We start from the raw sequence: 22,799 nt of genomic DNA on the forward strand, positions 1-22,799 counted from the left end.
TATAAATGGATATATCGAGATATAGGCATATCTATATTTAGTTATATGTTTATATCTAGAGAGACAGATATAAATAGATCTGTGTATGTCCAGATCTATATCTGATTCTACAGATATATCTTTCTACAGATACATACATATATATAAATATTCTGGTTTGCATTTCCAGCACAACCCTGAGGGCATTTGTGGGGTTTTTCTGGTCGTCCCTGGATGTGGCCGCCCACAGCATCATCCAGGCAGAAAATAAAATGAAGGATTTGAGGTTTTCTCCCTGGGATTCTCAGGGAATCTGGGCTGGTAGAGGAAAAGTCACCTGCTGAAGCCAAAGCAGGTGTAGGGTCTGGGGAGCCCCTGTTCCTCCCAGCTGGGTTTTGAAGGAGCTAAAGCGTATTTTTTAGGGAAAAATATGTGGTTGGGGCAGCTTTTCCTGGGATGGGTCCAGCCAAACCCCCTGCCCCCAGCCTGTTTATCTGTAGGACCTACCTGAAGTGCCAGTGTCAAATGTATTTATTTTTGCTTTTTATTTGTTGTACAAATACCTACATTTGGAGGGGGGATCAGTGAGTGACTTGGGTCTGGAGCCTCCCAAGCTCCCCCTGAGCCTGATCCTGACATGAGCCTGGAGAAGGCTGGGAATGGGGCTGTCCCCTCCTCCTCTTTTTAGCATGAGCAGGCTGGGTTTGGGGGATTTTAGAGGTTTGGGGGATTTTAAAGAGGTTTTATGTGTCTCTGGTTGCCTCTGCCCATGCCTGTGCCCCAAACTGGAAGCTGTGACCTCTCCCAACCCAGCCAGGGTGTGATGGGAGCATGTGAAAACTGTGGTTAATTATCCCGAATTCAGTAGCCAGGACCAAATGATGTTTTGTTTCCTTATGCCCTATTTTTTAACGCCCAGCAGAGCCACTGGGGTGGTATTTTGTACGAAGAAATCACCTATTTTTGAAGGAAATAAACGCAGTTGGATGACTCGTGTGCTGATTTTCCTTCCCAAAGTCACTCCTAGGGGGAGGTTTGGCATCACTACACCAGGAGCCCTCCCTTGGGGTTGGACGGAATATTTTCCCATGCCTCTTCCCTGTTTTCCTGGCCCTGAGGGAGCAGCACAGCACAGCCCCAGTTGCACTAGGGATGGAGATCGCTTTTATTTAGTCACTCGAGTGCTTTAGTACAGAAGAACAGATATACAGAGATGATACATGTTTGTGCTTCAACACTTTCAAACATTTAGATTCCAGTAATTTCAAGGTAAACAAGTTCCAAGACAGACTAGATTATTTTTTTTAAAGTTTTCCTTTTTGATAAATTATTTTTTATATAAATAACTGTAACAGAAAAAATAATAATAATAATAATAATAATGTCCAACATACAAGATCCTGAAGCATTTGCATTGCTAAACCAAGGAGGAACAGAAACCGGCTGGGAGACCAAGGGGGAACCAACAAATATCAGTGCAATGATACAGCCTTTGCCCTAAAAATATATATTTAACTTTATGGGCAAGGAGCAGACGGGAAGGGAAGGGAAAGGGGGGGGCTAACCACCAACGAGGCAAGAAAGAGCAATCTTAGGGAAGGAAAAGGGGGCTCACAGCCTTCGGGGGAAGAGAACAAAACCATAGACCCCAAAATATTGCAGTGCATCTAATGGCAAGGGAGAGGGGGCAATCCAGGAGTGTCAAATAAAAACCCAACTAAAATCAGAGGTTTGGGGAAATCACTATACACCAAGCTCGTAAGAACGTCACAAGACACAGTCATTAATATACACAGAGTCCAGAGGGTCTGGGGGGGCCTGGAGGGTTTGGGGGGCCCCAGAGGGTTTTTGGGGAGGGCCCAGAGGATTTTTGGGGAGGGCCCAGAGGATTTTTGGGGCACCTTGGGGTGACGGCACGCTCAGAAACGCTTCACCACGGGACGACATGAGCGGAGCTGGGCACGGGCACCAAGCTTCCGTGGGGCTGGATGGAGAGAGGTATCCATGGAGAGATAACACAGACATATATATATAAAATACCTTTTTATTTTATATATATATATTTTTTTTGGAAGGAATTCCCAGAGAGGGAGGCAGGGCTGCAGCAGGACTCTGCAAGCAGATGGGCCCCAACTCCCAGTTTGACCAGTTTGGTCCCTTTTCACATGGGAATTACCATGGTGTGAAGCGTCCTGGCTACACTCCCACACCACTCCCATGCCGAATTCCTATCCAGATGTTGGCGTGCACATCTGGCAGGAGCAGCCACCGCCCCAAAAGCCATGGGACAGACGGCGGTGCCAGCCTCAGCAGCGGTTGGAGCGGTGTGGAGTGTCTGTGCTTCTGTCCTCCTGCCCACAAGACCCCAATGAGGAGCATTTCCCCCCAAAAAAGTGTTTTTCTGTCATTTTCCCCACCATATTCACTAGCAATGGGCAGATGGTTACTCAGCAATGAGCTCCTGGGCACTTCCCACAGCTGCAGCTACAAATATATAGATTTTTTTTTTTCCTTTTTCTCTTAAACACAATGCATCCATTTTCTTATATATATATATATATATTAATAATTTTTTTTTGGCTGTTATCCCCTCCCTGTGGATAAAATGAGATGGGGGAGGCGCTGGGAGGGGAGAGGAGGATCAACACAAGAACAAGAGAGAAGCTGGGCCCACTGGGTGCAGGGTGGCACCCCGGGGCCGGGTGCCCGGTGGGGACGTGGGTCGGCATCGAGTGGTGACAGCGTTTCCTTTTAACTGCTGCTCTCTTCCTCTGTTTTATTGAGTTTCTTCAGCGTGTCCAGCAGTTTCTGTGGGGTGAGGATGTGCGTGGACCCTGTGGGAGCAGAGGAGAAGGGGTGCCAAGGGATCAGTGATGGCTTTGGGACGCCCTCTCTGTGTCCCGGCCGCTGTCCCTGCTGTCCCGGGTGCCCCTTACCTGGCGGCGCCGGCCCTGCGCCGCTGGAAATGCTTGCGAGGAAATGCAGTCTATGGGGACAGGGAGGGAATTGTGGGGGCAGGGAGAAGGGGAAAAGGATGGAAGAGGAGGAATGGAGGCGAGGGATGGAGCTGGAGGGGTGAGGCGGGGCCCGGGAGGTGCCGCTGCAGGGGGGCTGTGGCACTGGGGTCACTGCAGGACCCACGGGGGATGCAGGAGGCACTGGTGGGGTGCAGGGGTGGGAGATGAAAGGAACAGGTGTGGAAGGATCTTGCCCAGGTCCCCCAAACCGCACGGAGCATCCTGGGGACAGAGAGGTGCCTGGAAGGGGTGGCAGGGGACAAGGAAAACAAAAGGTTCCTGCCTTCTGCTGGCCCTCACTCAGGGGTCCCTCAGCACGGTGCCAGTGGGGCTCCCACCATGCTGCCCACACTGGCTCAGCCCCACAGCCACGCTGGACTGCAGGGACCAGCACACAGGGGATGCCAGGGTGGCATCCCTGGTCAAAGCAGCAGGAGCTGAACCCCAGAGCAGGGTTTGGGGTCTGCAACGTCGGGAGTCTCCTGCCTATCCAAGAGCAAACCTGACCTGAGTGGGATTCCAGCCCCAGGGCACCCCGGAGATGGGGTGTGCCAGCAGTGCCCAGCCCGTGGGGATGGACCAGGATGAGTGCTGGGGTCTCCACATCTGCCCCTCTCCCCCAGCCCCGCTCCAGCCGCTCCCAGGGCAGCATCCAGGAGCTCCGTGCCCCTGCCCAGCCCTGGGACGCCTCCAGTCCTCCTGACCCCTCGGGCCCTGGCGAGAGGGAACTCATGGCATGGAGGAGCCGGCCAGGGGACATGGCTGAGGGATGATGGAGCGACACCAGATGCTTTTCCACCTGATCGGAGGAACCGCAAGCATTTTCTGATCGGAGAACCCGACAAACCCCAAAACAACAATTAAAAAAAAGGAAGAACGGAAGAATCAAAGAAAACCCTTCAGGGAAGGAAGAGTTTCTTTTTTCATTAGTAAGCTGCCTTTACTTGGTTTCTTTGGCTCACTCCATTGCTGGAGCCTGATCCTCAAATGATACCCTAGTGGAGTCCCTGAAGTCGGGGTGCCTCAGGTCCATGAGAAATTTGGTGGGAGTGAGAATGTGAGTAGAACCTGTGGGAGAACAGAGCGGGGCTGACGGCTGTGCCGAGGCTCCCCCACCACCACCACCACCAGCTGCTTTTGGGGGGAGGAAGAAGAAGAAGGCAGGTGGAACCTGGAGCTTCCGCATGCAGGGGATGGACCCTGGAGAGAGGCGGGATGAGATGGGTGACAGGCAGGATGGAGCTGGGATGGTGACAGGGACACAGCTGGGGCAGCAGGAGGTGATGGAGACTGGGATGCTGCTCCCAAAGAGCACAAAAGATGCTGAGGACAGGCTCCACCCGGCATCATATGAGATGGTAAAGGACACTTGCCTGTGTCCTACAAGGTGAGCATCCAGGCTGTGCTTCCCAGAGGATTCAGGATCTAACAACTCCTTGCTAACACTCTGTAGAGGTTCCACTATGTCCTCTGTGCCTGACTCACAGCTCCCCTGGGAGCAGAGACGGGACCTGCCCCTGACCATGTCCTGCTGCATGTGCAACTGAAAAACCTGATTCCTGTTTGCACCCCTCTTTATTTTGCACTTCTCTTCCTGTCATGACCCCAAAATCGAGGAGCAATCCGAGCTGCCAAACTTCCCCCCCCCTCTCACCCAGCCCCGCTCAGACAAAACCAGCCAGGAGACATGAGAAAATGGAAGCAAAAATGAGGATGTTTGGAGTGACGCAACCCAGATGGGGAAGGGAGGAGGGAGCACACAGGGGTGACAACACATGTCCGGAAAAAACCTTTCCGCAGAGTTCCAGCTCCCGCAGTCGTCTGGAGCCGGGAATTTGCGGGATGGAGCGTGGGATGAGCAGGCAGCGGGAGGGGCCAGCCCCGGGGCCACCACTCACCTATTAGCACCTCCCACTTGCCGCTGGCTTGTGTCACCTCGTAGGCGCAGCGCATCTCGTTCATGCTCACCCCGCCCAGGATGAAGATGATGAGGCGGGGGCCGCTCCGGTACTCGCCGGGGGCCTTGTTCTTGTGCCAGTGGCCGTAGCGGGCACTGAGGAGAGGAAGAGGAGGGTGAAGGGCGGGCACGAGGCACCACATCTCAATTCAATCACACAGACAGGCATTGCTGCTACGGTAGGTCACATCCAAGCTTCCAGCCATGAGGGCTGCTCACTGTTACAGGGAGGGAAACTGAGGCATGGGATATGCCTGGAGGGAAACTGAGGCACCACGTGTCCAAAGGGAAAATGAGGAATGGGATTCCTACAGGGGAACAGAAGCACAGGATGCCTGGAGGGAAACTGAGGCAAAGGATGCCATGGGGGAAACAGAGGTATGGGATGCATGAAGGAAAGGTGAGGCATAAGTTGCCTAAAGGGAAACTGAGGAATAGAATGCCTGAAGGGAAATGAAGGCCTGGGATTCCTAAAGGGAAATAGAAACACAGGATACGTGTAGGGAAACTGGAGCACAGGATGCCTAAAGAAAAACAGAGATATAGGGTGCCTGAAGGGAACAGAGGAAAAGGATGCCTGAGGGGAAACTGAGGCATGGGAATGCCTGAATGCCCTCTGAGCAGCTCCCAGAGCTGCTGCTGGCTCCAGCCCCGGGGCTGGTGTAGGATGGATGCTGTCAGTGACCCCGGTGGGATGGACAGGGGAGGAGGGGCACCCACCTGACGGCAGTGGTGCTGAAGGAGGCAGAGGAGCGAGTGGAGATATATGGGTAGTGCTTGGTGTCCAGCTTGTCATCGATGGCATCCTGCGGACACAGAGCCCCGGGCTGGGGTCAGCGAGGAGCCAGGCACAGCCCCTGCCCCCACAGCCCCTCTGGAGGGCTGTGCCCAGGATTCCCCTCCTGAGAAGCTCAGGAGCAGGCACTGAGCTGGAGGTTTGAGCCCTGGGATCCCCCTCCAGCACGAGGGACCTGCTGCTGCTTCACAGTGGTGGAGGGTCAGTGCCACCTGGGAGACCCTGCTGAGGTGCTGTGCCCTGGGCAGGCCCCTCTGTCCTGGGGGTGAGGCGGAGGGGTGTCCTGGGGGTGAAGCCACCCTGGGAGGGCTGTGATAAAGGAAAACATCACCTCTCTGCCCTTAGGACCCGAGGGAGCTGTGGCTCGGCTGGCCTGAGGGCAGAGGCAGCACTGAACTGCCCAGGGTTATCCCAATGCAGAGCTCCTAGAACAGCTCCTGAGGACACAGACACAGCTGTACAGAGCCAGGCCTGTCCCCTGCCTCTGCTGGGACATGGGCAAAGCTGTGACGAGGCCACCCGGCCTCGGTGGCCATGGTGGCACACACACAACCAGCCAAGCTGTTACTGCATTTGTATTCCGGGGCTGCTGGGCAAGTCTGGTTTGGGCTGTGGAGACTGAGGGGAGACCTCACTGAAGTCTGTAACTTCCTCATGAGGGCAAGAGAAGGGGCCGACACTGATCTCTGCTCTGGGCCAGGGACAGGAGCCAGGGAAGGGCTGGAGCTGGGCCAGGGCAGGCTCAGGCTGCAGAGCAGGGAAAGGTTCTTCCCCCAGAGGGTGCTGGCACTGCCCAGGCTCCCCAGGGAATGGGCACGGCCCCGAGGCTGCCAGAGCTCCAGGAGCCTTTGGCCAGCGCTGCCAGGGATGCCCAGGGTGGGATTGGTGGGCAGGGACAGGGGCTGGATTTGATGATCCTTGGTATCCCTTCCAACTCAACACATTCTGTGATTCTGTGCATCCTACCTGGGGCCAGCACTGGTTCACGGAGGCCAGCAAAGCCTCCCAAAATATCCCAACCGTGCTGCAACCCCAGGCAGGGAGCAGCCTGATGTTCACAGAGATGTCAGGGTTTGGGCTGGGAGCACCCAGCTCTTTGCAGGTCCCTTCCTGGGCAGCCCTGGAATTCCCTGCTCTGCCTCCAGCTCTGTGCTGGCTGCTGGCTCACCTCCATGATGTCCTTGATCACCGGGGTCCACCGGGACAGCTGGTAGGTCTGCTCGCTGATGCGCTCCTTGCGCTCCGGCTTGCTCCGGCGGCGCAGCGTGGACTGGGCACAGAGCACAGGGACACCCTGAGACACCGCAGCACCAGGGACACCCCCCAGGCCACCCCGGGGGGACAGGGCTGCCACAGCAGAGGGGCAGGAGCGGTGGGAGGAGGACACTCACGTCTGTGATGATGGGCACGCCGAGGTGGGCCATGTTGGTGATGATCTCGCTGTCCTCTGCTGGGATCTGAGCGTGCTGGATCAGCTTGTTCAGGTTCTCCTCGGTGATTCCTGGGAATGCAACAGGGAGGGGGTGTTCTCCTCAGGAGTGTCTCACCAAGGGGACACAGCCCCTCTGCTGTCACCCCAGGACACTCAGCCTGCTCAAGGAGGCAGGGTTGGGTTTTCCCAGCTGGATGATCCAGGCCAAACCCGGATCTGCCTGCCCACAGCCCTGCCCAGGCATCCTCCTCACCATTCTTCAGGAAGATGTAGAGCAAGATGATGCGGATCTTGTCATAGGTGCTGACGTTGCCATCCAGCAGGATGGGGACAATGGCCCTCATGGGGTCCTTGATCTTCTCGCCTTCAGCATCGGTGCCCATGGCCAGGTCCTGGAGGGAACACGTGCTCAGCACCACTCCATCCTGGGAGGGGGGAGCTGCAGCCCTCGGTGCTCCTGTGGGAATGTGGGCCTGGGGGAGTCGTTTGGTACCTGTTCAACTCGGCAGAGCTTGTCCACAGTGCCCTGGTAGTGCTTCATGCAGTCCTCAGCCAGGTGCAGGTGGGTGGAGTACTGAGGACACAAGAGAGGTCATCTCTGCAGTGCTGGCAGCAGCTGAGGGTCCCTGTGCCACCACCCATGGCCAGGGGAGAGCTGCCACCTCCTGCTTACCGGGTCACTGAACACACAACGTCCCTCCCCATACCTTGCTGAGCTCCTTCTGGTACTGTGGCATCTTCTTCAGCATCTGGGACAGGTCTCTCATGGTGGTCTGTGAGGGAAGGGGACATGGTCACTCACCCTCAGGGACCTGGGGGCCACGAGCAGAGAGGGGATGACCCTGCCAAGGACTTCTGTCCCCACGTGAGTCCCCAGATGGGGGTTTGGTGACACCTGATGTGTCACTGCCAGGTCACCTCCCCTGAAGCTGAAAGGCAGGAGGGGTCTGCAGCTCTGCAGACTGGGGTGTAGTGGGGAGCAATCAGCTGAGGAGCTCCCTGTGTGTGCCTGGCTGGGGCTCAGATGGTTCTTTCAGCTCCTGGCCACCTCAACATCCTACTGCCACCAGGGTCCCCTCACTGCCACCAGCTCAGGGAATGGGGACAGAGCAGCTGCTGTGGGAGGTGCACAGACTCTGTACTGGGGGCAAACTATCAGCAAGGGATGCTGATCCTTGGGTGCAAAGGTCTCCCAAAGGACTCCATTTTCCAGCCCCAGGTGTAGGGCTGTGACCCCACAGCCATCTCCCCCTGCCAGGAACCTGACCACCCTTCTTCCCTGACAAAGTGCCCCCAGGAGACCCCACCATGTCCCAGCCCATGGTTGAGCCTGTCCCCAGCTCGGTGGGTACATCAGCTCACCTTGTCACCCGTGTTCATCCTCTTGCTGGAAGAAAACTCCTTCAGGGACCGAGTCACCTCCCTGCAGAGAGGAGGAGGGCAGAGCCGTGAGTGGGGAGGGGACCCTCACATCAGGGTGGGTGGCAATGCCAAGCCAGTGTCCCCCCCAGCCAGCAATCCAGCCCCAGGGCCACTCACTGGGACACCTCGGCGATGTGTTTGTGGCGCAGGGTGACCCACAGGTCGTCATCCTCATCCAGGAGAACCTCCTTGATCCGGGCCTCACCAATGCCACTCGTCTCGTACCTGGGATGAGAGGGGGGATGTCACAGGGGGCTGTGGGTACACACAGTCCCCTCGCTGCTGGGTTTAGGGAGCTGCAGGGACATGAGGGTTCTTCTTGGCTGTGCCAGTAGCAAAGTGGTTTCAACTGGGATTGATCTCTTCCCTTCTTCTACCCCATAACTCCTAAACGCTGGGAAGGGGCTGAGGGCTGAAGGCTGGAAAAGCCCTTTTTGTGCCAGTCCGGCCCACCAGAGTGCAGCACTGGTGTCTCCCAAGGGAGGATTTGTGATGGATGGAGGGATGCTGAGTCCCCAACTCCTGGGAGCTGGCCTCAGGGGTGTCACAGGGGTGGGGATGGCACTCACTTGTAGACATCGTTCTCAATGGGCAGCAGGTCATAGCTCATGGCCTGGAAGGTCAGCTCGTGCAGCACCGGGGACGCGGGGTCGAAGCCACGGTCCAGGATGAGGAGCTGGGAGCGAGCCTTGTCCGGCCCCTGCGGACACAGCAGAGCCATCAGCACTGGCCTGGGGGGTCCCTCAGCCCCACAGGTGCTCAGGGGGCTGCTCTGGGGTCCCACAGGGACTTTAGGAGTGAAGCACCACTCCCAGCACCCTCCCCCAGGGCTACCAGCAGTGCTCACCTCACCCATGGTGGGGTCATCAGCCTTGTAGGCGTCCAGCTTGTCCTGGATGAGCTGTGCCAGCATGGCATTGTCCTTGTAATCCCTGGGGGAGGCAGGGGGACAGCTCAGCCCCACAGGGCACAGGATGGGGAGGAGATGTTGCCTTCCCTGTGCAGCATCTTTGGCTCATGGGAGAGCAGGGACCTGAGCAGGTTTTGTTGCCCATTCCCACCTCTCCTCCATGAGCTCCCCTTTGCCTTGGTACCACTCAGATTCCAGGATCCCAACCCGCTCAGCTCCCCACATCACCAAGTCTGAGCCTGTTTACACTGAGCACGGGTGTCTGTCCATGCCACCAGCCCTGTCCATGCCCACACTGACCAGCACTGGCCACCGCAGCCCCGTCCATGCCCACACTGACCAGCACTGGCCACAGCAGCCCCGTCCATGCCCACACTGACCAGCACTGGCCACAGCAGCCCCGTCCATGCCCACACTGACCAGCACTGGCCACAGCAGCCCCGTCCATGCCCACACTGACCAGCACTGGCCACAGCAGCCCCATCCATCCCCACACTGACCAGCACTGGCCACAGCAGCCCCGTCCATCCCCACACTGACCAGCACTGGCCACAGCAGCCCCGTCCATCCCCACACTGACCAGCACTGGCCACAGCAGCCCTGTCCATGCCCACACTGACCAGCACTGGCCACAGCAGCCCCGTCCATGCCCACACTGACCAGCACTGGCCACAGCAGCCCCGTCCATGCCCACACTGACCAGCACTGGCCACAGCAGCCCCGTGCACGCCCCTGTGCTGCCCACGGGCCTTACCCGCGGTACCGCACGGCCGGGTACTCCTTCAGGGTGGCACAGAGTGTGGCAATCTGCTCCGCCAGGCGCTCCAGGATTGGGTTCTTCATCTGGGCCTTGTGGGGGCTGTAAAAGCTTTGGAAGGAGTCGGCTGAATCCAGAGAATAAACCTGGAGGCACAGAGGGGGAGAGGTCAGAGGGGAGCAGCCCTACCCCAGCTGGGTTTGCAAACGAGGTTCATCCCCAGATGGACCCAGCTGAGCCTGGGATCAAGCAGCTGGAGCTCAGTGATGCTCAGGGCACTCTTCAGAATTTCCAGCTCCCAGTACCCCCACTCCAGCTCCATGACAGGATCCCTATCCATGTGTCCCTCCCAGCTGAGCCGAGGAGGCAGAAGACCCCTTCCCTCAGCAGTCACCTGATCCCAGGCAGGGAAACAGGGATCTGGGGACAAGCAGAAACACACTGCTGCCCAGCTGTGCCCTCGGTAAAAACCACATGAAGATGCCAAGAGGTCACTCCCTAGGAATGCTGAGGATTGAAGGGTTAATGGCACCAAGCAGGCCTGGCACTGTCTGTCCCCTGGTCCCTTTGTCCCCAGCAGGGGCAGATGGCCCGGGGCCAGCCCCCTGGTGTCCTTGGCTGGTGGCTGGGCTGTGGCAGAGCTGGCCAGCACAGCTGTGGGCACGTGGCCAAGGCCCAGCACCCGCTAAATCCCCAGCGGGATCAGCCCGGGAAGTCATCTCAGGAGACAGGGAGGCAAAGCAAGGAGCCTGCTGGGGATGCAAGGCTGTTACACAAACCCTGACGGGCTGGAGAGGGACCTGGAGCACCCTCTGGCTAGCCCAGCCCAGCCCAGGCTCACCTGGGACTCGGAAGGGAGGAAGGCAATGTTGATCTCTGTCAGGGTTTTGATGACCTTGGCGGCACGGGATTTCACCAGCTCGTTGAAGAGGGCGTCAGGACAAGCTGCAGGGGGAGGAGGAGGAGAGGGGTGCTCAGTATCTTTCCATCCCTCCATCCCTCACCCCTCTCCACCTGCTGGCACCGTCTCAGTGACTCTCCCTCCCCTGCAGGTACTCACAGTCAGTGAAGAAGACGTGGGCAGCTCTGTACTTGGAGGTGGGGGGATCCTTGAAGTCATTGATGAGGGAGTGGATAGACTGGAAGAGAGAGGGAGCAGCTGGGCTGGGCAGGATGGCACTGGGAGCCTCCCTCCCGCCTCAGGGCAAGCTCTGCACCTCCATCCCCTCACCCTGCTGGCTCTGGAGCCAGGATGCTTCCCAAGGGCACACTGCCTGTGCCAGCACCTCACCCCGGCCAGGGGTCCCTGTGCCCACACTGCTCTCACCTTCTCGGAGGGGGTGATGAGATACACGGCCTCCAGGCTGGGCAACGGCTCCCGGCGCTTGTTGATGTCTTCCACAACTTTGGGGGGGAAAAACAGGGATCATGGGCAGGGCACTCAGCCACACAGGGCTGTTGGACACCCCTGCCTGGATATCCCATGGGCACTGGATGCCCCACGGCAGCCCCTCCATATCCAAAACACCCCCAGCCACTCATCCCTGCCCACCCAGGAGCTGGGGCACCCCTGCCCACCCCATCCCAGCCCTGTGGTCCCTGCTGGAGCTGGGTGTGGGCACCTGGCTGGGTCCCAGGGGCCATGGATCTGTCTGTGCTGCTGTTCCCTTGGTTTATCCTCATACCCTCACCTGAGGATGAAGCTCTGGCTGTACCAGCCAAAACCCCACCATCCCCAACACCTCCCAGCACCCAGCCTGGGATTTCCCTCTCCTTTCCAAGTGTTGCAGGGAGCTATTTAGTTATCAGGCTGATAAAAACCAACACCTGGTTGGTCCCCTCCTCCAGCTGAAGGACTGCCAGGAGACAAAGTGTTCTGGTTGCTCCAGCCCCAGCAGGCAAGGAGGCACCTGTGGAACTCCAGCCTGGCACCAGGAGCCATCCATGGGCGATGGGAGGTGGAGTGGCTCCATCCCAAGTGGGATAGGGCTGGCTGGGGGCTGTGCCAACCACCCTGTGCCAGCCTGGAGATGCCTTTGCAGGTGTCCTGGTGCAGAGGGAGATTCAGCCCTTCCCAGAGGGATGTGGGAGGCAGGGAGGGGAGTACTCACTGGTTATGCCCTCTGTCATGATGTCGGTCATCTTGCAGCAGGATGAGAGCATGCGCATGCTCAGCTGGTCCACCACCAGCACCTGGGGACAGGTGAGCACCCTGTGAGCACCCTGTGAGCACCCTGCGAGCTGGGGGCATGGCAGGACCTTCCCCACCCTGTCCCTTCCCTGCTCCCTCCCCTTCTGGCCCCTCCCTGGGTTTGGTGTTTGGTGCTCACCTTCCATTCCCCCTTCTTCTTCACTTTCCGGATCACATCGTGCATAATCTCTGCAAGAAAGGAGATATGGGCAATGGTGAGACCCCAGGTGTCCTCCACAGCACCCCAGGGCCTGCACTGGGGGCACCAAACCCCCACCCATCTGCAGGGTCACGCTGAGCCCGCTCACTCTGTGCTTAACTGGGGATGAAGGAGGGCATGGGGGGGATTTTGGGGTACCCAGGGAGGTGTGGTCACCCCCCAGCCCTTTTTTCTCTCGTGGTTAGCACCCACAGACAGACCCCAGGCTGCTGGGGAGCACGTGGTGGTTGGGGGGTCCCTGTGGGGAGCCTGGGGGCCACCCCATGAGGTTCAGCCCTAATCCAAAGTGCTGGGAAAACAACAGCAGCTTAAGAGCTCCTTTTAGAAACAAGAATCAAGCAGCCTGAGCCTGTTCCTTGTAATCCCTCACAATCCCATTTCACCTCCTGTGGCTGCCAGGCTTATGCAACCAGGCAGGACAGCAGCACCCCGGGACCACCCCACCCCAAACCCCCCTGCTCCTGCCCCGGCCAGCTCCCTGTGAGCTGCACTTCAGGGACAGGAGGAGGTGCCAGTGGGACAGCCTTTGGGGCTGGGTTGCAGGAAGGGAGGTTCAGGCCTTGCCCTCCTGCCCAAAGTGCTGCCCAAAGATCTGTTTTGGGGGAACAAGGTGCCCCCCAAACTCTGCAGGTCCTCCTTCCACCCTGGTGTGTGAACCACTGCCCCTCACAGAGCTGAGCCTGGGGAAAGGAGTCCGTGCCATGTCCTCACACAGCATTTTCCCCAGGATTTCATCCCTGCAGGGTTTTGCTCTGAGCCCCTGGTCCCAGGGACAGGGATGGAAATGCCCAATAAAAAGCCAGTTAAGGAATGTCGCCAAATTAGAAAACAGAGGTGTGAGGATGTCACCCTGCCAACCTCAGCCTTGGGAGCCTTCCCTGTGGGTCACCCCCAGGCTGCTGATTCCCTGGGTAAAGCCCAGCAGGCTCCAGAGCTGGCACTGGTGCCAGCAGGGATAAAACAGGAGCCTCTGAGGGTTGCTTGCTGTCTGTCTGTCTGTCCTGCTGCAAAACCTGGAGCAAACAGCCATTCCTCAATGCCATTCCTGCCACTGCACATCCGTCACCTCTCCCAGCTCAATCTGCCTGCAGGGAGTCCCAGAAGGACACTGCCTTGCCCTCGGTGTCCTGCCTGCCCTTGGTCACATCCTTTGGCCTCTCCATGGGGAGAGGGGGCTCAGGGCAGTTCTGGGCTGGGACAGGGGGGATGGAGGGTACCTGGGGACCTGACCTGGGCAGGCAAAGCTGTGCCCACGTGTGCTGCCCACCAAATGCACCAGGAGCCGTCCTCTGTGGGCAGGAGCTGGCAGTGAGGGCTGCCCCTGCACCCCAGAGCTGCTCCCTGCAGCAGGGCACAGCCAGGGAGGGGCAGTGCCAGCACACCCCTGCTCCTCCTGCCACTGCTCACATCTGCCTCCCGCCCCAGGGCCAGCATCCAGCGACAGCAGCACTGTCTGCAGGGCAGCACCGGGGCTCCATCATCATCATCATCCCACAGGCTCCATCGCCATCTCATCCCACACTCTCTGTCATCATCATCATCATCATCATCATCCCACAAGCTCCATCCCACCACAGGCTCCATCCCATCCCACAGGTTCCATCACCATCCCATCCGGTGGGCTTCATCATCATCCCACATCACCATCATCCCATCCCACAGGCTCCATCCCAGTAAAGCACAGGGGGCCATGGTGGGGCACCACAGAAGAGGTCAGCAAAAAGCAGCAGACAGGAAGAATTCCTGCCCCTGCAATGAAAATCCCATGGGCAAGGAAGGACAGAAGGAGGGAAGGAAGGAGGCTGGGAAGAGCATCCTGTGGCCCAGGGGATGGTGTTCCCGTGGGGAAAGTGGCCCCAAGGGCACGAGATCCCAAAAAGGGCTCCCAAGTTGCTGCCTCAGCCCCCCCAGCGTGTCCTTGCTGCGGCAGCAGCTGCAGGAGACACTGTGGCTTTGAGGGAACGCCGTGTCCCTCCTGCACAGGGATGGCTGGGCTGGATGGAGGATGCTTGAGGGGGGGAGCATCTGCCTGGCTGCAGAAAGTGCTGTCACATCCCCAGTCCGGCCTTGGAACCAAGATGAGCCTTCCAGAGCAGGAATTGGGCACTTCAGAGGGTAATTTCCCTGAGCTTTGTAGGTTTAGGGTGTCAATCCCTGGTCCCCAGGCACAGTCATTCCCTACATCAATGTCCTCCCCTGCCCTGACCATGGGTCAGATCTGACTCCAAATTTCTTCCACAGGCCAGAGCCAGCTCAGAGCCCAGGCAGGGTCAGGGAAGAGGCAGATCCACAGAGCATCCTCCAAAGAGCTCCAGGGTCCTGCCAAAGGGCACAAACTGGAGACTGGTGTCACATTTAGGGACACCATGGCCATGAACCTCCTCTCTTAGGTGTCCCTGCAGCAGCCATTAGAGCCCAGCATGGGGAAGAGTGCTCTGGGCTCCCAGGGGAAATGGGAGGTCTTGAGGTCCCAAGGTCCTCAAGCCATGCCCAGTCCCCTCCCAGAAGTGGTGCTCTCCCATTCCACATCATCAGGCCAGATGTTGCTGTCCATGTCCTCAAACATCTGTCCAGAGAGAGGTTTTAGGATCTAACATCAGTTGGTGATGCTCACAACCAAGTCTTTCATCTTGGAGATAAAACCAGGTTTCAGGGGGGGGAAAAGAAATCCCTACGAGCATTTCACCCAGTGCCTCCAACACTTGGCTCGTCTGGAGCTACAGTCACATCTGTTTCCTTCAGGCTGAAAGGATCTGAATGACAATTTCTCCCAAGAACAGGGAATACAGACAGCTCTGGATCCTCCTCCAGCCTCAGAGCCCCTGGACACATCTCTGCTGTGAATGGAGAACCTCTGGAGCAGTGTGGCCCTAAAAGTGCCACCAGGCAGGTGTCATGTTGGAGACCCAGGCCACCCCCTGCAGCCAGGCCCGTTCTCAGGGTGACACATGGCATGGGCACGATCCCCTACATCATTCCCAAGCAGGTGACACGCTGGCCCAGTAGGACTTGAGCCCATCCATCCCTCCAAGAGGTTTATCCCACGTTATTTACACCCTGGCCTTCCCCCAGCCCTGCCTTGAGGACGGAAACAGAGCCAGCCCCACGGGTCCCACTGGAGCTGGGGAAGGAGGGAGCACCCCTGCCATGCCAACAAAGCTGTGTCCCCAAGAGATGGACCCTTTTAATGATGCCCCAAGAGATGGACCTTTTCTGGAGTTCCCCAAGAGGTGGACCCATTTTAGGGTTCTCCAAGAGATGGACCCATTGTGGGGTTCCCCAAGGCCATTATCCTGCCCCAGAACAGGCCTGGAAGCTGATGAGCAGCCCTGCCTCCCTGGGGGGCTGGTAAAGCCTTGTCCTGGCCACCACCCCAGGCTGGGACACCAGGGTGGGGACGCTCAGCCAGGGACACTCCAGCTGCAGCGCTGAGCCCAGTGCCAGCAGCGATGGCCAAGCCCTTCCCTGCTGGGAACTCCTGCTGCTCAGAACTGCTCCTTCACTGCCACATCCCAGGACATCACCGGGGGCCTGATGGGGCACAGGAAGATGGAGCTGCTTCATGGATGGGCAGGAATTGATCCCAAACATGAGCTTTTCACTCTCCTCACACATCCTGAGTCTTGGGATCCCGAATCCCCAGGCAGCTCCAGAGAGCTGAGCACAGAAATCCACAACAAGGTTTGCTGGAGTCCCACTTCTCCTAAAAAGCTGTCAGGCTGCATCTCCCAGACAGACACGTTTGGCTTTGGGTTGGCCTGGCAACTGCTTTTGTGCTGGTTCATTAACTAATTGCTCAAGCCAGTGTGAATGCTGCACTGATCCAAGCATGGCAGGACAGAGTAGAGAACATCCTCACCTCCAAACAGCCCCAGCTGGGGCTCTGCAGGTGCCATCCCCAAATAAAACAGGCAGCAGGGAGTAGAGGGTGGCAGGAATGGCTCTCCATGGCCACCAGCACCAGCCAGCACATGGAAATCACTGAGAGGAGACAAAGCCCACTCGATGTCCCTCAGCACGGCTAAGAGCCATCCAGGGGTGACCTGAGTCTGGACATTGCTGTGCCCAAAACCCGAACAAGCCTCAAACACCTCCCCTTCAGCAGCCTAACTCCTGAACATCCATTTTCCCACTGGAAGCCCTCAGCCTTCCTGGAGGACACATTCCTCACGCAGGAATCCGGGGATTAGTCCCAGCCATTGTGGTAATCTGTGTTTATTCCCTCCTTTTCCTGTTTGCACTGCTCTCATGAAGGATGGCCACATTTATCCCTGCTGGGCAAAGCTTTGGGAAAGCTGCACAGCCTAGGGAGGAGGAGGATGGAGAAATGGAGCTCTTCGACTCTGTAGAAGTTGAGTAACACAGCCAGAAGTGAAAAAGGGAAATTAAATGCATAATCACAGCCATAAACCCTCTGAGAAACAGAGGAGAATTCACGAGGTTTTCACTGCAGGATCTAGCCCAGGATTGTTGGGATGTCCTGGGCAGGGGCAGAGCTGAACTTTGATGATCCTTGTGGGTCCTTCCAGCTCAGGATATTCTGTGGTAACTCCAGACAATTTCCTTGGGTCTGCACAAGGATCTGGGAGTTGAGCAGAGTTTCCCTGTTTGGGTACAATCAGTGACCCACAGCCCTTCGTGTCCCTGCTGCAGGCACCACCACCCTTGACCAACACTTGTCCTCCAGATGTTTCCACCCCCAGCAGATGCTGTCCCTGCCTGTGGTGCTGGTGGAGTGCCAAGAGGAGCCCAGAGCTGTCCTGCAGCACTCACACAGTGTAGCAGTGTGCCCAAAGGGAGGTGACCCTCACATTCCTACATCTGGCCATGACTTTCTGAGCTGGTTCTTCTCTGCCGAGATACAAAACGGAGAAAACCACCAACAAATTGTGGGTTTTTTGGTGGGAATCCAGGCTGGGCTGGTCTCCTGTGCCCTCAGGGACACCAGGTCAGGCTGGAGGGCAGCTGACATGTGGCTGAGTGGTCCTTGCTGCTCCCTGACCCAAGGCCAAACCATCTGATGTGCTCCACAGAAGAGCCTGTAGCACAGGTGCCTGCAGGTGTGCGGCATTCCCGTGTTCCTGTGTGCTCACTGACAGGTTCTCTCACATCCTGGGGGAGGTGGGAGCCCACAGATTAAAGCACCTTCAGCCCTGCTCTATTTTTGCTCTCTCCAGAGCCAAACTCCTTCCCCGCACCATGAGTTGGAGGGAGCAGCATCTGCTCCTCAGCGTGCGACCAAAAGCCTTGTGATGGTGATGATTCTCCTTTGAAAGGTGTTGATTTTGTGGGCAGCAGGAAGGAATCTCTCCTGGGACACTTTCTCCAAGAGGTGCAGAGGAAGCAGACAAGGACCTGACTTTAATTTTTAAGACGCAGAGAGTCCAAATCCTCCCTGTTGGTGGCTTTTTTAACCTTCTTGCACATGCAGACACTGGGGAGTGGATGCAGTCCTGCCAAACTGAGGTTTGTCACTCTTGGTCACCTTCCATGGTCACATATGGGCAGGAGTGTCAGCCCCTGGTGCAGACTGTGATCTGCAGATTGAAATTGTTCTGCAACGCCTGAGATGGTGAACACTGAATTTTACAATTATTTTTTTCAAGTTTTTCCAACTTCAAGCTGACACTGGAGGTGAGACACAGCCTGGTGACAGAGCTACAGCCCCAGCAGAGGTTGTGCCCGTTACTGTGCCCACACACCGGACTGGTGGCACCACAGGGACTCCTGGAAAGTGGGAATTGGGAGGATGGGCTGCCCAGGGAGCCACTGTTTTCAGGGGACATGGTGGGGACAGGGTGCAGAGACCTCCTATTCCTCCCCCATCCACTTCTGCAGCAGGCTGAGGTCACAGCTGGGCCCTGTGCAGGCAAGAGGATGCCATGGGCACCCCTCCAGTGGTCCTGTGCCCTTCACTGCCTCCTCTTCCTCTCTGCCTGGCACGGGCAGCACACCAGCTGTGTCCCCTGGGCACTGAGATGGGCTCAGAACATCCTCCACGACCAGCATCTGACCCTCCACGGCTCCCTGTGTCCCCAGCAGGGGCTGGTGGCAGCTGGAGGGTCCCCAAACGCCAGGCTGAGTCAGGTACCAGCAGGTCCCAGGCTGTGCCCCAGGCTGGCAGCAGCCCCTGCCCTGCCCCTGCCTCCTCCCTGTCCCTGCAGGTGCAGCACAACCCGAGCCTGAGTCCCTGAGTCATCCCCAGGCAGGGGTGGACCCTGGAGAGGCCCAGCTGGGGACACGGAGGGACACTGGGCAGTGTCAGGCAGGGTTTGGCCGCGGGGCTCCTGGGCACGGCCCTGGCAGCAGGCACCGGGCACAGGTCAGCTCTGGGGGAGGCTGTGCAGGTGAGGCTGCTCCGTGGCAGGATCACCTGGTGGCCTGGGGGAAAGGTGTTTTCTTGCTGTCTCTGCAAAGTGCTTCCTTATCCCAGGGCTCCTCCGCTCCTGTCACCTGCCCGTGGCAGCACCGGCAGCACCGGCAGCCTTGGGAGAGTTTAAAGGGGTGCAGGGATTTTGGATCCAGCACGGAATCACACCCATATGCTCCAGGTCTGTCCTGGCAGGCGCTGCACAGGTGTCACCCCTGCAGTGGGGCCCATCTCTCCTCGCTGCTGACAGTTCAGTGAAGTAAAACCAGCCTCCTCCTCCTCACTGCAGGCTGCTGCAGGAGAACCACTGCTGGGCTGGGCAGGGGAAGCTGGGGAAGGTGGCCCTGAGAAGATTCACGAGGCACAAGAGGATGTCCCCGCAGTGGGAGGGTCAGGTGAAGATTTGGGGATGGGTTTCCTCAGAGCTGCCGCTCTCAGGTGAGATTTTCCCACCCAGCACCAGGCAGAGGGGCCAGTTCTCGCTGGGAGGGGACACAGAGACACAGCAGGAGGACCTGCTCCTCAGGCATCACCTCTGGGGAGCAGCACACCCAGCTCCAACCCTGTCCAGACAACAGCAAGTCCAGGAGGACGCAGTGACCGTCGCTGGACACCTCGGGAAGAGGACACCCCCAGCACACACCCCACAGCTCTGGGGGGTGACAAAATCTGCTTCTGCCCTTCTCCTCCTGCAGCCCCGGCCCGCCTGTCCCCCTGCCCACCGCCTCCCACCTCTTCAGAGGCCTCCAAACCCCATCTTGTTATGGCACCAGCTGGTCAGAGGAATAATCCGGGTCTGGAGGGAAGCCAGGGCAGAATGCAGCTCGGGAGGGGGGGCTGAGGGAGCCAGCCATGGCAACGCGGCAGCATCCTCCTCATCCTCTCCATCCATCCATCCATCCATCCATCCATCCATCCATCCATCCATCCATTCATCCATTCATCCATCCATCCCTCCCCTGCTCCTGCAGAAGGAGCCCACAGGAGATGTCCTGCCTCGGGGTCAGCCCCAGCCTTGGCCCTCTTGCTGCTCAGGAGCAAACATCTCCTGCAGGAAAACCTCCAGGGAGCACCAGGCTGGTGCAGCCCGGGGAATCTCGTGCCAGCAGCAGCGGTGCCCAGGGACAGGGGGTTTGGAGACGCTGCTTCCAACTCTGGGGGAGCAGCTCCACCTGCAGCAGCCCCCCAAGGCAGGCAGGCGCTGATGCAGCAAGCGCAGGAGGTGCCCTGAGGAGCACCCTGCTCCGTCTGCGGGGATGGCTGGACCCCAGGGCGCTCCCCGGGTGCAGCCCGGGCTCCTCTGCAGCATTCTGCCTGCACAAACCCGGCTCCCCCCTCACAGCCACCCACGCTTCCCCGCCAGCCCGGCTCCGCCGCTGCTGCCCGGCTCCACATTATCATTTTCAGTCTGGAACGATGTTTTTCAGGGAAAAAACGGAGCGGTTTGTCACTAAACCCCGAAGGAGAGGATTAAGTCAGATTTCCCTGATGCTGCCTTGAACCTCTCTGTCTCTGCGTGTCTGTGAGTGTGTCTGTGCTCTCTGCCAGCCTGTTCCGGAGCAGAGACAATGAATGAAGATAAGGGACACGCAGTGGCGCTGGTCTCTGTCCCCTCTCTGGCGAGGGCACGGCGTGTGGCCCTGCCAGGGGCAGCGTGGGCGGCGGGTCCAGGGCCCCCCTTCCCGCACCCCGGCGGGCCGGGGACAGCCCCTGTCCCCGCTCGGGACCGAGCTGCCCCCACAACAAACCCCAGCAAAGCCCCGGAGCCAACCAGCCGCCCTCCCCAGCGCTGATCCTGCAGCGCCGGGACATTTCGCCGCCTTTCCCCGTCCATTTTGGGCTCTCCCGGCGCCGCAGCAGCCGCCGGCGGGCGGGGGCACGGCGCAGCCCCCATCCCCGCGGCAGGGGACGGCGGCGAGGTGGCAGGGCCGCGGATCCACGGGGATCCCCCCGCTGTCCCCCCCTCGCCATCACACCCACCCGATCACACCACCAGCCCCGGCCGCGCCATCTGCAGCGGGCGCGGGAGGGCGGGGGACGGCCGCGGGCGCGCCAAAAGCGCCCCGAAATCACCAAAAAAGCCAAAAAAAACACCAAGATCCGGCCGCGGCCGGCCACGGTGCCACGGAAATAAACCCTGCGAGAGGCGGGGAGGAGGAGGAGGAGGAGGAAGGCTCATGGCTGCGGGGGGAAGTTCCCACCGGTTCCTGCCCTTTCATTATTTTTTTTTCTCCTTCTTTTTTTTTTTTCCTTAATGCGGAGTTTTTTCGCCTTAATTTCGCCCAGGGTAAAAGGAGAGCCCCTCCTTCCTGGTCCAGCCTCGGGTGTTTTTGGAGAACAACCTCCCCCCGCGTTGTCCCCCGGGAAAATATCGCCTTGCGACAGCCGGGAAGGAGGAAGCGGAGCCGGGGCCGATGGGGCCGTGCCCCCGCCCGCGGCTCCCGGGAATGTGCCCGGCCGGGAACGGGACCCCGCGGGCAGGGGATGTCCGGGGACGGGGGACACACACAGGGCCACCCCCGGGCTGGGGGAGCCGAGGCACAGCCGGGAAAATAATAATAATAACACCACTGGGAGCAATAATAGTAATAATAATAATGAAATAAAGCCGCGGCTTTGAGCGGGATTCGCTGCAGACAAAGCGGGAGGGCCCGGCCTGGCTCTGCGCTGGGGGCGGGTTTGGGGGGCTCTGCACCCCTCTGTGCCCCGCCCTGGCCTCAGCCCCCCGTGGGGAGAGGCCCCTCGGCAGATGTGGGGCCGCGGGGGTCAAGGGAGGATCAAACCGAGGGGCCTCGAGGGTCTCCGGCCTCCTTGTCCCCCCCGCGCCTTTCCACCGTGGCCCCGTCACCGATCCTCCCCCCTCCCGCAGCACTGCAGAGAACCCCCCGACACCCGCAAAAATTCAACAAATACACCGCGGAAGGTGACAGCGGCCCCGACCCCCGCAGCCCACAACGCCACCGCGTCCCCACGGGGGTGTCCCGCGTCGCCGTGCGCCCCCCCGCCCCCCCGAGGGTCCGTCTTGCGCATCCGCAGCATCCCCCCGGCCCCGGCCGGCGCAGCGCGGCCGCCCCGAGCCCCCAGCCCCGCGGCCGCCCCCAGCCCCAACCCCGCGGGGGGCGCGGATCTTACTCTCTCCCACCACAGCCTTCAGCCCGATGGGGGCCATGTCTCGGTGCCGGGCGGGGCGCAGCGGCTGGGGGGCGCTGAGGGGGGCACCCAAAGGCGCGCAGGGCCGGGCGAGGCTGCGGGTGGCGGCGCAGGGATGCGGAGGGCGGAGGGAACAGCGAGGAGGAGGAGGACGGGGGGGTCGGCGGGCGGGGGGGCGCGGGGGCGGGGCGGGGCGCTCAGCTGACCGGGGCGGGGCCGGGCCCTGCGTCATCCGACACGCCCCGGACACGCCCAGCGCAGGCCACGCCCCCGCCGCAGCGCGGAGCCCGCCGCCAGCGCCCCCTGGCAGGAGGGACACGGTACTGCAGCGGCGGCACCCGCGCGGACACGGGGACACACACGGACACGGGGACACACACGGACAGGGGGACACACACGGACAGGGGGGACACACACGGACAGGGGGACACACATGGACACGGGGACACGGACGGACAGGGGGACACACATGGAAAGGGGGACACGAACGGACACGGGGACACGAATGGACACGGGGACACGAACGGACAGAGAGACATACATGGACAGGGCCGTGCCGGAATCACTCAGGGACACACGGACAGAACCCGCCACGCAC

General features: G+C 59.3%; 1 protein-coding gene across 2 annotated transcripts; it reads right to left on the minus strand.

Moving 5' to 3' along the window:
- Positions 1–1,120: 1,120 nt before the first annotated feature.
- On the minus strand, positions 1,121–22,267 carry LOC136369587 (syntaxin-binding protein 1). Of its 2 annotated transcripts, none has more exons than XM_066332482.1 (19): positions 22,184–22,267; positions 12,601–12,650; positions 12,382–12,463; positions 11,598–11,674; positions 11,331–11,409; positions 11,112–11,215; positions 10,268–10,416; positions 9,451–9,535; positions 9,173–9,303; positions 8,721–8,828; positions 8,544–8,604; positions 7,889–7,954; positions 7,675–7,755; positions 7,435–7,573; positions 7,141–7,250; positions 6,918–7,019; positions 5,674–5,759; positions 4,895–5,049; positions 1,121–2,813 (listed from the first exon to the last, which is right to left on the minus strand). In XM_066332482.1, the coding sequence occupies exons 1-19, from the start codon at positions 22,218–22,220 to the stop codon at positions 2,731–2,733; spliced, it is 1,785 nt and encodes a 594-aa protein (XP_066188579.1). In that variant the 5' UTR covers positions 22,221–22,267; the 3' UTR covers positions 1,121–2,730. The 2 variants fall into 2 exon arrangements, with proteins under 2 accessions (XP_066188579.1, XP_066188580.1); XM_066332483.1 differs by lacking the exon at positions 1,121–2,813 and adding an exon at positions 3,826–4,064 and having other exon boundaries at positions 22,184–22,246.
- Positions 22,268–22,799: the final 532 nt, after the last annotated feature.

The sequence above is a fragment of the Sylvia atricapilla genome, chromosome 19 (genome assembly GCF_009819655.1).
Source record: "Sylvia atricapilla isolate bSylAtr1 chromosome 19, bSylAtr1.pri, whole genome shotgun sequence".
NCBI classification, from domain to species: domain Eukaryota; kingdom Metazoa; phylum Chordata; class Aves; order Passeriformes; family Sylviidae; genus Sylvia; species Sylvia atricapilla.

What these genes read in the sequence shown, in the direction of transcription:
- LOC136369587 (XM_066332483.1), bottom strand. Translation starts at nt 22,220, where the DNA reads ATGGCCCCCATCGGGCTGAAGGCTGTGGTGGGAGAGA. An exon ending in ATTGAGAACGATGTCTACAA is followed by an intron (nt 8,829 to 9,172) that starts GTGAGTGCCATC and finishes CTCTCATCCCAG; the next exon opens with GTACGAGACGAGTGGCATTG. An exon ending in TGATCAAGGACATCATGGAG is followed by an intron (nt 5,760 to 6,917) that starts GTGAGCCAGCAG and finishes CTGTGTCCGCAG; the next exon opens with GATGCCATCGATGACAAGCT.